Source organism: Suricata suricatta, chromosome 2 (assembly GCF_006229205.1).
Source record: "Suricata suricatta isolate VVHF042 chromosome 2, meerkat_22Aug2017_6uvM2_HiC, whole genome shotgun sequence".
Classification (NCBI taxonomy): domain Eukaryota; kingdom Metazoa; phylum Chordata; class Mammalia; order Carnivora; family Herpestidae; genus Suricata; species Suricata suricatta.
Window position 1 is genome coordinate 132587617 of NC_043701.1, and position 14640 is coordinate 132602256.

At 54.7% G+C, this 14640-nt stretch overlaps 1 protein-coding gene across 1 annotated transcript in view; it reads left to right on the plus strand.

The window, feature by feature from the left end:
• Positions 1 to 14640, plus strand: part of ADAMTS14 (ADAM metallopeptidase with thrombospondin type 1 motif 14) — an 86673-nt gene that overhangs the window by 8307 nt on the left and 63726 nt on the right. Inside the window, exon 3 of the mRNA XM_029919760.1 lies at positions 1640 to 2082. Coding sequence (XP_029775620.1) covers positions 1640 to 2082 — 443 coding nt within the window. The remainder of the gene's footprint in view (positions 1 to 1639; positions 2083 to 14640) is intronic.

A 14640-nucleotide genomic window follows, 5' to 3' on the forward strand; every position in this document is an offset into this window, starting at 1 on the left:
GGGGGGGGGAGGGGGGTGCTTCCGAGGGGCCGGCGGCGTTCCAGGGCGCGGGAGGTGGTGCGCGCCCTGGGCTGAAGCTCTCTTCCGCTATGTCCCCGGCGGCGCCGACCCGACCTTGCTCTTCCTTTCTGGCTCAAGAGGTGGAGAGATCCGGGAGAGGTTTGGGGACTATGGAGTCTCTTCTTAGAGGCTGTGTGTTTGTCTTTGTCTCTGATCTCTCTCTGTCTCTCTGTGTCTGTCTGTCTGTCTGTCTGTCTCTCTCTCTCTCTCTCTCTCTCTCACACACACACACACACACACACACACCATTGGTCTGTTTCTGTTCTGTGTGCCTTTGACTTTCAGTGCCTACTCTCCAACTTGCGTGCACGTGTCTGACTGCCTCATTTTGGCCGAGTCAGGCTGGCAGGTGGCTGCCTCACACCCCGGGGGGCACCTGGCCCTCACACTCCTGCAGGTAGACACCCTCCTAGCTCTCTCCTCCAGCATTCTCATGCTCTGTGCAGACACCATCTCACACACAGACCAGATGCCCCAGAACCTCACCTGAGTGTGGGAAGGGGGCTCAGGGTATTTCCAGGGAGGACGTCTGCTTGTCTGTGAGCTCTATTCATGTACTGATGTGGGATATCTCTAGCAGAAATCCTGGGGATCTTAAAGCATAAAACCAGAGGAGTGTCAGGATTCCCCCAGAGTAACTTCCTTGGGCATCGGGGCTTTACGGGAGTCATCATTTTCTAGGTTTCATCAGTAGTGTGAAGGGGGCTAGGGAGGCAGGAGATAGAGCCGTGTGGAAATTAAAACCTTGCCAAACTCCCGTCCCTGAATCACCAAGCCTGGAAGCCAGCGAGTGGTCATTGCTGCCGGGCCTGGCTGGGCTCAGGGAGAGCTGTGTGAGGACCGGGCCTCTGGCATGCAGCCTGGAGCCTGGGCCATGACCTCACACTTAATTCAGTCCGAGTGGGCAGGTCACCCCATGCGTCTCCTTTTATTTTTGAAGATCTTTATTTACCAGGCTTGGTGCTGGGCCATGGAGAACTCTCAGCAGCCTCTGTTTGCTTTAAAAGTTTTCTTTCTGAACTTGGAAAAACATAGAACCTGTATTCCTTCCCTCCTCCAGCTCCTCTCTCCTTAACACGTGCCCAGGATCCCCTAGGTTTCTAGGTGTGTGTGTTTTGCTGGCTGTGTTCAGAGACCTTGGCGAGGAGGGCCCTACCCCGGGCTGGGCTGGTGACTTCAGCACGCTGAGGGAGTTTGGGCAGATCCCGCCATCCCTCTCTTTGCCCTGGGGGCTTTCGGGGAATTTCAGCCCTTTCTTTGGCAGTGCCCAAAGTTGGAAGGCGCGTTGCTAGAGTGACAGACAGGACTCTGGCATCATTTCTTTTCTTCTGTTGAGTTTAACAGGGCCTTGGGGACTACAGGGAGCAAGTTATGTGCACAGAGTACTTGAACACCGTTCATCTAAGTACAGAGATCCAGGAGCTCAGGAAGCACTGGGTGGCCATTGGATGAACTTGGGGTCAGGGGTGCCTCCAAGGTGACGCTCAGGGTTGCAGAGCCCTCCTGGCCCCGGGGATGGCCGGTCTCCCCTTACCTTTGCACAGACTACGTTGATAGAACTCCTTGTTTACTTCCGCAGAACTGCGCCTCTCTAGAAAGCTCAGTGACTATGTGGTGACGGTGCCATGCAGCACAGATTTTCGGGGACGCTTCCTCTCCCACGTGCTGTCTGGTCCAGCAGCAGCCCCCTCAGGGAGTGCAACAGGGGATGAGCCACCTGCACCTCGGTCACACTCTGGTCACCTCCGGGTGGCCCGCAGCCCCCTGCGCCGCCAGGGAGCCACCCCGCAGTCTGGCTGGGTGGGGCCGTCCTCCCTCTTCTTCAATGTGACTGTTTTCGGGAAGGAACTGCATCTGCGCCTGCGGCCCAACCGACGGCTGGTGGTGCCCGGAGCCTCCGTGGAGTGGCAGGAGGACTTTCAGGAGATGTTTCGACAGCCCTTGCAGCGGGAGTGTGTCTACACTGGGGACGTCACGGGCATGCCAGGGGCAGCTGTCGCCATCAGCAACTGCGACGGATTGGTAAGGGACAACCTTTCATCAAACTGCTTTGGGCCCCCTGCCCCAGGCTACCGGAGCCAGCCTGGCCAAGTTTCCTCATTGGCTCCCCTCGTTTGGGATTTCTGCGGGCACCACATGTGATTTGGGTCAAGTCACCGGCCTCACTGCCTCCGGAGAGCTCTGTAACCCCACTGGCCACCAGGTTCACACTCTAGCACGTGCGAAAGGCCTGACTGGGGTGGTGGCTTGTTCGTTCCCTCGCCATCCTCGAACACGCTGGGACCGCAGCTTAAGCCAGCAGGGTTCTCCACACGCATCCAGACGCATGCAGGGGTAGGGAAGGCAGGCTCTGCTGGGATTAAGTCCTGCCTGTGACACTCAGTAGCCCTGAGGCTTTGGAGATGGTATCATCTTCTCTGCGCTGCTTCCCCTTATGTGTGAAGCAAGCATGTACTCATCGTGCACATAGTTACTGTGTGTGTCCTGTTTGGCCAGCACTGTTCAGGCTCGGTGGGCGTGAGGGCACCACAGACATGGTCCGTGAGCTCATGGAGCTGATGGTAGTGACGATAATAGGACCTACCTCATCAGGCAGTGTGTTGGTGGTCAGCACCTGCCTGGCATGGGAGCAAGGCTATGTTGGTGTTAGCTGCTGTTATTATCTTTACTGTATGTCCTCCCTCATACCTTTGGTCCTAAAGTCAGCCTGCCCTTTCCCAGTGCTCTGCTTGGTGAATTCCTTCTTTTTTTTTTTTAACCAGATGTCTTTTTAAAGTTTATTTATTTGGAGAGGGAGAGGGAGGGAGAGCACACATGTGTGTGCGAGTATGGAAGAGGGGCAAAGAGAGAGGGAAAGAGAAAATCCCAAGCAGGTTTTGCACTATCAGTGTAGAGCCCAATGCGGGGATCCAGCCCATGAACCGTGAGATCTATGAACCTGAGCTGAAATCGAGAGTCAGGTGCTTAATTGACTGAGCCACCCAGGCACTCCGTGAGTTCCCTCTCTTAGGACCTTCTCCCTCCAGCCGAGTTCAGATCGCCCTGCTAGTTGGCTGTGTGCTGCAGACCAGGAAGCCATGAGTGGCTCCTCTCTGAGGCTTGGCTCGTGCTGGAGTTCAACTCCCTCCCCGGCGTGCCAGGTGCTTGTGAGCCCGCAAGGCAGTCCCAGGCTTTACTTTGTCACCCTCTGTCAGGTACGAGCTGATGTGTCTCAGGAAAGGACCCCCAGGCTCCTCTGCCCTTTCGCTTTAAGTGAGGGATGAGCCAGTGTGGGGGGATGGTCAGGGGGATCTTTCTTCACCAGCAGATCCGGGAGCATTTCTCACTGTCTTCCCATCCTTGCCTGGCATCTTGCTGAACGTCACACTACCGTTATCTGGGCCATTGCTTCTTGATCTTTTTTTCATTATCACCCCCCCCCAAGGAGTTTTTTTAAGCCATTTTTTCCCCTCTAATTACTCTCCTCCATGAAATTTTAAAACCATAGATGTACCACAGATCTATTTATAAATTGTATGTATATCTGTGCTTTATACATATATGAAAAGAATATGTATACATATGTATAAGTATTTATACATATGTTACATTTATGTATTTATACATAAATACATTTACACATATATGAGAAAAAAGAATTCTTTTGCTTTCCAGAGAACAGGTTTTGGTCCAATTGGCACTGATAGAGCCCCCATGGAGGGCATGGTCAAGGCAGTGGCTGGTTCTCAAAGTGGACCGTGCGTTGGACTTACGTGGCACGCAAGGGTTCGGGGAGACCGACTTCGAGAAGCCCAGGTTGTAAGACTGGCTGGGGAAGGCCGAGGCCTTGTCCTGCCGCCGCCGCCGCCTCGGGCCAGCACGTCTGCACGGCAGAGACCCCGTCAGCCTGCGGGCTAGGGTCGGGCCCCGGCCCCGAGTTTTGGTTGAAAAGCCAGAGTAATGTTTGCAGCCACTCAGGGATGCAGTGTGCGTGCAGAGGGAGAGACAGGAGGTGCTGCTGCAAACTGGGGGCCTGACTGCATTTCACGGCGACCTCCTTCTCCAGTCCACAGCCACGCAGGTCATCGGCTCCTCCGGGACGGGGCTGCGGCCACCACCTCTTCCACTGCCTCAAAGCCGTCAGTGGACGGTCAATAGCGCTATCACCTGCTTTTGCTTGCAGGCCACAGCTGCTGCCTTCGCCTGTATCTCGAATCAGTCACTAGCCACAGGAATTTCTGAATTTCTGGCCCATTCCAGAAAACTGCCCTGCGTCTCATGAGAGCAAGGGGCTGTTCCCAGTGATCTGGCTGAGCCCCCTTTGGACTCGAAGGCCACAGTGCAACATTTATGATCAGATTGGACTCTGTATCTGTATGTGGTAGTTGGATTTTAACCCTGTCTTTTTAAAAACATTTTTTTAAACATTTATTTGAGAGGGAGAGAGAGACAGATCATAAGCAGGGGAGGGGCAGAGAGAGAGGGACACACAGAATTGGAAGCAGGGTCCAGACTCTGAGCCATCAACACAGATCCCGACATGGGGCTCAGACACACAAACTGTGAGATCATGACCTAAGCCAAAGTCGGACCTACCCCGTCTTCCTTAGCACCTCAAATCCCAAAAGTCATTCTATCCAAAAAAATATGTACTGACCACTGGCTGTGGGGAAGGTCCTCAGGGAGACATAAGAACATGAAAGTGACGCAAAGAAGAGCAGCAACGGGCCCAGCCCACGCTCGGTGATGTGTGTTCATTCGTGCCACCCATGGCATGGATGAAGAAAGTGAGTCATGGTGGGGGACCTGAGGATAGGCAGAGAGCTGCTGTTAGCACAGCGCCGTGTGGTTTGTGCAGCATGCGGTGTGTATGCAGATGGTGTTATTACCCTGCTTTGCAGAGAGTCCCGGCCCTGCCCTCAAGGAACTGGGGTAGCAAGCAAGAGAAACGCCTCCAGTAGTTTCTGCATTAACTTGTTGGCTTCCCAGAGCATGATGGGGATGCTGCTCAGTAGATGGGAGTGATTGCTGTCTTTGGTGCCGGAGAACATGACATTTGAATGGGGCCTTGACGGGTGGTTAGAAGTTTGCTGAGGCCAGAGGGTGAGGAGGACATTCCCGGCAGAGGGAAGAGTTTGAGCTGGCCGGTGAGAGTGCGTCCCCGCGCTGGATGGAACCTGGGAGGGGATTCCAGAAGATACACAGGAAAGGTGGGCCTTGGCCTGACCTTGAGGGAAGGGCAGGATAGGAGAGGGGTCCTAGAGTGGAGTTGGGGGTAGCCTATTATCTGCAGAGAGTCAGACCTGGGAGTTGGAGACATGGCTGTGTGACCCTGGGCAAGCTGCCATCCTTCTCTGGTCTCCGCTTGTCTCTTAGGCACATCTCAGGGGCTCAGAGCACCTTCTTCAGCTCTGGCATTGGTGCTTTGTGACACGGGGCAGGCCTAGCTGAAGGAGTTTGAAGCCAAGTCTCTCTCTAAACCTATGGTCAAGGGCTCCTAGCCTGGCTGGTCTGAGGATGTGATCTGGGCCAGACCAGGACTGCATTGCTGGTACTGGAAGGAAAGATACCAGCCCTCAGTTTGGCCCTCATGGCCAAGCAAACCTTCCAACTGGGAGAAGGTCTTAAACAAAGACCGTTTTGTGCAGATAGACTGCAGCCATTTGGATCTTAGCTGCCCTGGGGGGAAGCACCATGTCTAAACTGGTGGCTCGATCCCCATTTCCAACTGGAACCTGCTGGAGGAGGGGCAGCAAATGTCACTGCCATCCCACAGAGTCACTCCCCCATGGGCACCTGGACAGACGCTGGGAGGGTTCTGTGCACTGCAGTTAATTCATGCTGAAATGGACCTCGTTTGCCACCTGTTTTTCTGGAGGGCCTGGTGTGTCACAGGAAGGACCCAGGAATAAGGAAGGCAGGACCTCGGCTCCTGGATGAGTTTGTAGGGTAGTGGGGACCCAGACATAAAGGCAGACAAATCATGATTTCGTGTGAGGCAGCAGCGGGAGGACCAATATATTTTGGTCAGGGCATCTAGGAAGGCTCCCTGAAGGAAGTGGCATTGGCTTAAGACTGTTAAACGTTATAAACATGAAAGGAAGTGCTGGGCCTCTGGACTGCAGAGAGAATGACTGACCCAGGGCAGGCTTGTGTGGGGGAAGGAAATAAGGGATGTGGGGAGGCCTTATTCTACCTGCAAAGTGTTTCCCCCGGGGCTGGGGGCAGCCGTCAGACTCTGGGTTCCTGACTGGGAATGTGCCCAGGCAGCAGCAGTGACGCGAGGGGCCACTCTTCAGAGCCTGTCTCAGGGAGCCCAGCCAGGCAATGCGGCAGTTCTCCTGACACTCCTGTGACCCTCGGCCTCTGAGGGCCTATGGGCAGGGAGGGCCCGGGTCACCTCAGGACCTCGGGCTGGAGGCCAAGTGCAGAACAGGTCCCCTGTTAGCAATTATGGCTCTGAATTTCTGGGAGGAACACGGAGGCCTGGGGCGGGGGCCAGTTCTTTGTGGATCCAAGAGGGATTGTGGGGTGCAAGATAGGGGTCAGCGGAGTGGGGACCCCACAAACCATCTGGACCCCAGACTGCCCGAGAGGCTTCTGCCCCCACTTCCATCTCTGCCTCCTCGCTGTCCCTGCACTGGGGGTGGCAGGGTCTTGGCTGTGCTGTGCGTCCCCCCTTTGCCTTCAGTGACTCTGTGAGTCACAGGCCTGGTGTGGAAGCAAGGCACGTGTGAACTTTGTCATCATCTGGTTCCGTTTTCCACCCTCTGCAGATCATGCATATTTAAGGGGTTAGAGAGTAGACCCCTGCAGGCTGTGTGAGGAGGGGCAGCGGGGCTGGGTCCTGGCCTTGATTCTTACCCGTGCCTAATGTACACATCACAGCAGCTCTCTGAGGCTCTGTCCGGCCATTGTCTTTAGAATGGGCTTGCAGTGGGGGTGGGGGCATATGGGGACAGATGGTAACATGGCCAGGATTTCTTTATGGAGTGATGAAATGGTCTCAAATTGATGTGGGGCAGTGGCATGGCTCTGTGCGTAAACTAAATACCATTAAATTCTACACTTTAAATGGGTGAATTGTATGGCATATGAATTACATTTCAATAAAGCGGTTACAAAATATGCCTGGCCAGTAGAAAGGCCTAGACAGGTGTTGTTAGTAATTATGAGGAGACAGTCTATGGTGACGGAAAGTGTGGGGTCTCTTCGCTCTGGTCCAGACGAGCTGCATGACCTTGAATGAGTTTCTAGATCACTCTGTGTATAGATTCCTCACCTTTAAGGAGGAGAGAAGGGCAACCCTCTAGAGGATTGTACAGAGGATTAAATAAGGTAAGGTACAAAGCGAAGGGTCTGGAATATGGTGGGGTATTAAAAAGTGAAATTATTTCAGTGGTTCTTGATAGTAATATTTATTACTTCTGCAAAGTGATTACTCCAGTAATTACAGTTATTATTAATAGTGGAAGACACTGTGAATATTGGTAGAGGCCCTTGTGTTGCAGCAGTGTGCAGATTTAGCAGCGTTCTCTGGCGTGGGTCTGAGGCCTCCCTCCTCTGGCCCCCGGGCTGGCCGTACCCTGCCTTCCCTCTGCTTTGGCAGTCTTAGTACCATGAGCCAATCGGGACTCACTCCATGCTCGGAATGTCAGTGTCACAACTGATCTGAGATAACCCATCTGCCTTCCAGGGCAGGGGTACTGAGCTAAGTGAAGCTTTGTGCTAACTATCTGTGGGCCCCTGCCCAGAGCCGGCCTTTCACCAGGTCCTAGCAATGAGGGGATGAGATCAGCCCTGTCTCCCTGAATTCCAGAAGCCCACGGTTAAAAATTTTTTACTGTTTATTTTCTGAGGGAGAGAGAGAGAGCAGAGGAGGGGCAGAGAGGGAGACACAGAATCCGAAGCAGACTCCAGGCTCTGTGCTGTCAGCACAGAACCTGATGCAGGGCTCGAACTCACAGACCATGAGATCATGACCTGAGCTGAAGGCAGATGCTTAACCGACTGAGCCCGGCAGGGGGCTAGAAGCCCACAGTTTAAAGAAAAGTCTGACGTGCACAGTGCACAGTCTGAAACAACCTAGACCACACTAAACATCAGTGTTTTTTGGGAAAACAGAGAAGCATAATGCACTTGATGGGTGGCCTGGAGGTGACTATTGAGAAGGAGAGGTGCCCCGGGAAGGCTGTTGAGGGGAGAGGACATTTGGGCCACATATTAAAAAAATTTTTTTATCTAGTTTACTTATTTTTGAGACAGAAAGAGACACGGAGCTTGAGTGGGGGAGGGGCAGTCCAAAACAGGCTCCAGGCTCTGAGCCGTAAGCCCAGAGCCTGACACGGGGCTCGAACCCACCAACTGCGAGATCATGACCTGAGCTGAAGTCGGATGCTTAACTGACTGAGCCACCCAGGCACCCCTGGGCCATATATTAAAACCTCGGTAGGAGTTTTCAAAGCCAAACGGTAGGAACTGTGGGCATTCTTAGAGAAGGAAATCCCGTGTCTCTGCAGGATTCAGGAGATGGTGAGTCATTCCAGCTCTCCATAGGAGGGGGGTAGCTGTGAAAGCATAGTTGGGAAAGTCTCTGCCTCACCATGGAACTTAGACTTGCCCCTGTGGCCACAGGGAGCCATGGGAGGTGTGTAAGCAGGAGTTACATTAGTCCTGGGGAAGGTGCTGATCTTTCCAGATGCCTGCCGGTTTGATGCTGGGGCTGCACATTTGCCTGTGGCTCATTGGTGTCCCTGTCAGCACCTGTTCTAGCCCCAGGGGCCACTGCTTGCTGGCCGGGGAGCGAGTGGGCTGGCCCAGCAGCTTGGAGAGCGGCTCCTGCTCTGCGGACCCCCAGCCTCACCCCTGCCAGGCTGATGTGTTCACACCTCACTTTGCAGGCCCCTGGTACCTTCCCCTCGCCCCCAACCCCGCAGCCACCTATATATCCCCCGTCTCAGCCACCTGGTTCCCAGAAACCAGAGGCTGGCTTACCCCTGCTGTTTGTCTCAGTACCAAGCATGGGGTGGGGCTCGCGATGCACAGGCGGTGGTGACTTCAGTGCCTCCAGGAGCAGGGAGTGACGCAGAGAAAGGGCCACGTATAGTAGGGGACGTGGGACTGTGGCAAACTCGGGGAACAAACAGGGACATGCCCTGTTTAAAGAAAGTACCCATTTGGCTTTGTAAGATCTTTAAGTACTCGAAGGAGAAATTAGAAATAATGACTTAAAATTTTTTTTTAATTCTTTTTTTTTTTTTTACATTTATTATTGAGAGACAGACAGAGCATGAACGGGGGAAGGGCAGAGAGAGAAGGAGACACAGAATCCCAAGCGGGCTTCAGGCTCCGAGCTAGCTGTCAGCACAGAGCCTGACGCGGGGCCCAAACCCATGAACTGCGAGATCATGACCCGAGCTGAAGCTGGACGCTTAACCGACTGAGCCACTCAGGCGCCCCGACTTAAAATTTTTTTAAGTTTATTTATTTATTTAAAGAGAGCTCAAGGGAGGGGCAGAGAGAAAGAGGGAGAGAGAGAGAGAGAGAGAGAGAGAGAGAGAGAGAGAGAGAGAGAATCCCAAGCAGGCTCTGCACTGTCGGCACAGAGTCAGATGTGGGGCTTGAACTCATGAACTGCAAGATCATGGACCTGAGCCGAAATCAAGAGTCAGATGCTTAACCGACTGAGCCACCCAGGTGCCCCAGAAATAACGATTCTTAAGCAAAGGGTTCTAGTTCTTAAGACAGTGTGTGGGCCCGTCACAGAAGGACAATTAGCTAGAGGCCTCCGATGGCCAGTGGGGCGGTTCTCGAAGGGATGAGAGAGTGGCCCCTGCAACCAGATCTCCTGGGTCGAAATTGCAGCTCTGGCTTTCACGCATGCCGTGTGGCTTTGGACAATTCCTGGGCCTCTGGGCTTCGGGGTCTCCTCATCTGTGAAGTGGGGATGGTTAAGGAGGCCACCTCCTAGAGCTGTCCCGTGTGCAGGGGGTTATTAGCACAGTGCTTGACCCGCTCCAGCCGTCGCTGTGGGAAGGTGTGAGCCTGCTGCTCGAATCTGCTGGGTCTGAGGGGCTGGGTGGTGGGAAGGAAGAGGAAGTCAAGAGCACCCTGTTACTCTTCCTGACACCCCCAGAGAGGTCCTTGGGCTTTCAGCGGGGCGGGCGAAGCCCATCGACATCCTGACCTCACTGGTCCTGTTAGTTTTTCTCAGGCTGCAACTTGCTCCTTGCCCCAGTTTGCGTTCTCACCCGGACCAGTCCCCCTGGGTTCCCAAAGGTCTGTCTGAGCTGAGTCACCCACGTGTCCTCCGAACCCACTCTCGGTGGCTGCGGGTGAGCCGACCCTGTGAGCGAGGGTGGACAGCCTGCTGCAGAGGTGGCACAAAGCTTGCATTGGTGTCCTCTCAGCCCTCCAGATGGGGGAGGGGGCTGTGTGTCTGTCCCGTTTGCTGTGGCTGACTGTCTGTCTGCCCCAGGCCAGCGATGACAGTGCAGACGTTGCTGGCCGGCTATGTCATGCTGTCCCCTGAGTAGGCTCCCCAGTGTGTGGTCCTCGAAGCCACGGCCTGGGGACCCGTCTGCCCCCCTGCCCTCTGTGGTCCCTTCATCTTTGCCATCCCTAGAGCTCACGTCCTGTCCCAGGTCCACCCTGGTTTAGCATTGCTTGCTCTTCAGAGAAATGCAGGGTCTGCTCTTTAGAATTTACTTTTGTAGAATGAAAACAAGATGGGAAGGCGAACTCCCCACAACCCACGTCCCCAGGGTGAGTGTGGATCTTCAGGTGGGAAGGGGCTTGCAGCCCTTCTTACTTTTGTCACACGCAGCCTCTGAGGCCCCATCCATTTTGCTGGGCACGAGGGCCCGGGGGCTGCAGAGGCGGAGACAGAGATCAGTGTGGCTTGCCTTGACTCCAGTGAAATCCCAGGGGGTGGGCAACACAGGTTTTGCTAGGGAGAGAGGCTGTGGGGGGAACCTGAGGGGCTGGACCAGTTTCCCATAGCTGGGTAACAGATTTGCCTAAAACTGAGGAGCGCAGGGCATTCTTTCTCAGGATTCTGCAGGCCGATTCTGTAGGTCACGTTGGGGGGAGGCGCCGGTGCGGGCTGGGAGACCCCAGCTCCTCTGTCTGGCGGGCAGTCCTTGTATTTGCACGGTGGGCTCAGGAGGACATGGCTAGAAGCTGCAAGACGTCTTCAGGCCCAGCCGGGGCAGCTGCGTGATGATGTTCTGTGGGTTCTGTGGGTCTGAGTGAGCCACGAGGCCAGGCTAGATTTTCCAGGAGCGAGGAACTGGGTATCACCTCTGGAGGGCGCCGGCAGCAAAGTCACACTGCAAAGAGGCATGTGGATGGGGACAGGAGGACTGCAGTCCACACCGACTCTGGGAAAGTCACTTGACCTTTCTGAGCCTTGGTTTCCACATCTGGAAAGTGGGTGTCCTACCTTGTCTATTTATTCATTAGAAATCAAGCGTGTAAAGTTCTGCCACGGTGCCCAGCACAATAAATGGTGGTTTTTACTCACGGTTGTTGATCTCCTGGAATAAATATAGAAACTAAGGCAGGATCCACAGTAAGTTTGTTTCCAGACCTCCGGGCGCCTGTTCCAGGGCTCTTCTTGCTTCATGGAAGGCCCTGTCCCATCGGGGCCTCTGTCTGAGCGGACATGCAGGGTCTGGGCCCTGGGTAGTTCTCTGATCCTCAAGGTGGTCTGGTCTTGCAGTTCCACCTCCCTGGTCTCCCCATGGCTGTGCCTTGCTGTCTGCCCTGGATTAATACCTTATTTATGATACGGAATAAAAGCCAGACATCACCTCACCGCTGCTCCTCTCTGGCAGGGCCAGGGAGGGCTGGTCTGGGGGCTGGTTTTATTTTTCTTCCGTGGCGTCTTCCGGCTGGCTGGAGGGAGGGCGGCCTCCGGGCCCGTGAGTGTGGTGGGGGCTGCGCTCGCCTTTCGTCTGTCACCTGTGCTCAGTGGACTGGGGACCCAGGGGTGGGCTTTCGTCGGAGGGGAGCCAGAGGATCTGTGCTTTTCCTGGACCCTGCAGTGGGACGTTCCCCAGCCATCTGCAGGGCTGGCATTCTGTGTTCAGCATGTGGGCCTTGCCCCACCTTCAGAGCCTGAGAAACAACAACAATGACTATGACGACAGCAATAACAGTAACCTTTGCAGGCTGTGTGGGCTCTGACCGTTCTGAATTTCCTGTGAGCACAAATAATCCTGTGTAATGAAAACCTCCAGGGGTGGGTTCAGCCCCGTGTCATTTCCACAGGCCACCCTGACTTTGGCTTAAGTGTGGACAGCTGTGGCTGCAGGAGACTTTGGGGACTCTTGGTCCCCTCTTAATTTTCAAGATGAGGAAGCTGAGGCCCACGGAAGGGAAGAGACTCACCCAAGGTCACAGAGCATCTGTCAGGACCCCTGACTCCCAGTCCAGTGCTCCTCCATCCTCTCCTCCCCGGCCTCTTCTGAGTCAGTGGGGGTTCAGGTTGTAAGCCCTGTGCTGGCCAGCAGTGCAGGAGCCGCGCAACAGCTTTAGAGCCCAAGTCTGGCGCCTGCCCTCTGGGGCGCGGGCTGGCTGTCCTTGGGCGGGATGCTCAACTTCTGCGTGTCCTCATGTCGCGAAAACTGGGAAGCCGACTGAGGAAAAACAAGTATCAGCCTCCTGGTCAGCAGGATTTGAAGGTCGAACAGAACCTTCCGGTGTTTCTTGGCCCTAAATCACCTTGGCCACTGGTTCGTCCATTTTCAAAACATTGGAATGCAGTGGGCTGCTATTACGTACACATTGCTCGTCAGAGAATATGAAACACCCCGCAGTCTCCTTTCCTTCAGTTCTCCCTAACACGGGCCGAGGGGCCTGTAGAACGGTCCCTTTTCAGAGAAATGTTCGGAGGGGGAACATTTGTCTGAATGCAAACCTTGTTCCCCAGGGGTTGCCTGAAGCCCTTTGTCAGCCTTTACTTTTAAGCCAACCAAATGTGTGTACCTTTGATCTGTCCGGAAAATGCCCATACGCCCAGCCACCTCCGCCCTACAGCAGAGGTTCATTTCCGCCCGCCCCTTGAGGCTGGCAGGAGCCACACTGAATTAGCTCCTCTGGCCCAAAGAGGCCTTGTGTTCTGTAGCCCAGCAGGCTGCTGGCCTGGGAGCACTGAGTGTTCCATGCTTCGTCACCTCGTAATTCACAGTCCCTACATCGGGAGACTGTAAGTAACACGTGCTGTCCCCTAAACCGTGGCCACATTTTATGGGAGAGCAGAGCTCTCATTAAGGGCGATATGCCCAAGGGAGTTCGTTAAGGACGCTTGGCCCCAAGGATGCCTATTTAAGGGGGGTTTGTAGCTCAGGACTTGTCCTCCTGCAGCTCACGTTTCAAAGAATAGACAAGAGTATCCCCTGGATGGGGATAGCGGGCTGCCAGAGCCACTGGGAGCCGGGGGGGGGGGGCGGGGGGGGGAGTGGTGATGGGGTGACATTTGATCTGAGCCAGAAAGGCCGTCCTGGCAGAGCTCACAAGGGGACAGAAGTGTGGAAGCCCGCATGACCACGTGTGGTTCCAGGTATGGAACAGTGTGGCTGCAGTGGGGTTGGCGGGGAAGGGGGAATTTTTGTTGCTAATGATTCTCAAAGAGAAACAAACAGGACTTGACAGGGACAACAAGTGTTGAGGTGGTCCAGACACTACCTCTCTCGGGCGGGGGTGATGGTTGTGGCCTCCCTAATGGATCTCCCTGCCTCCACCCATGCCCCTGCCATCCGTCTGCCAACACCAGCCAGAGCAGTCTTGTTAAATCCAAGCCCTCCTGTGACACTCATCCGGGGACAACCAGGCAGGCCTGGACTGTGGTCCCTCCTCCCTGTCTGCCTGTGACCTCCTCCACCCCTCTCCCTCTGTGCTCCCCTGACTGCCCCCTCTGGAGCATTCCTCCCCAGGTGCTAGTTCCTGCCCCCTCACCTCCCTCAGGCTTTTTTTTCTCAAATGTCACCTTCTGAGTAATCTCTTCCCTGACTCCATGATGTAAAATTTCGGATCCTGTTTCTGTGCCCTGTGTAAGTTCTCCCCACCGCTAGTTCCATTTGGGACCACTTGCCGATTGTCCCTTGATGGAATGTTAGCCCCAAGCAAGGAGAAATTTGGGGCGGTGTCCCCAGTGCCAGTCCCCAGAACAGGGCCTGCTCACTAATTATCTCTGAATGAATGAATGAATGAATGAATGAATAGATGAATAGCACTACAGACAGAGGTGTAGGAGAAATCGCAGAGATGTAGGTGAACGTGTAAAGTGAGTCGGGAGCCTGGTGAGTGGCCCCAACGGCTGGGATGTGGATATTTGCATTGCTAGTAACTGACAGGGGCTTAGCGCAGACGAGAGTTAGTGATGTGTCCAAGTTCTCAGGAATCTGGAAAACATGGTCATGGCGCCAAGCCTAGGTCCGGAGTGAGGACAGCAAGGTGCCCGAGCAAATACGATTCCTCGCCACTGTGCAGAGGAAGGGCAGGGATGCCCGGCGGGCCTGTGTGGTTGCGGGGGTTGGGGCAGGGCCTTGCACAGGAATCTGAGAGGCCGTGCCTCCTCCCGTCCTCCGGTACTCCTCC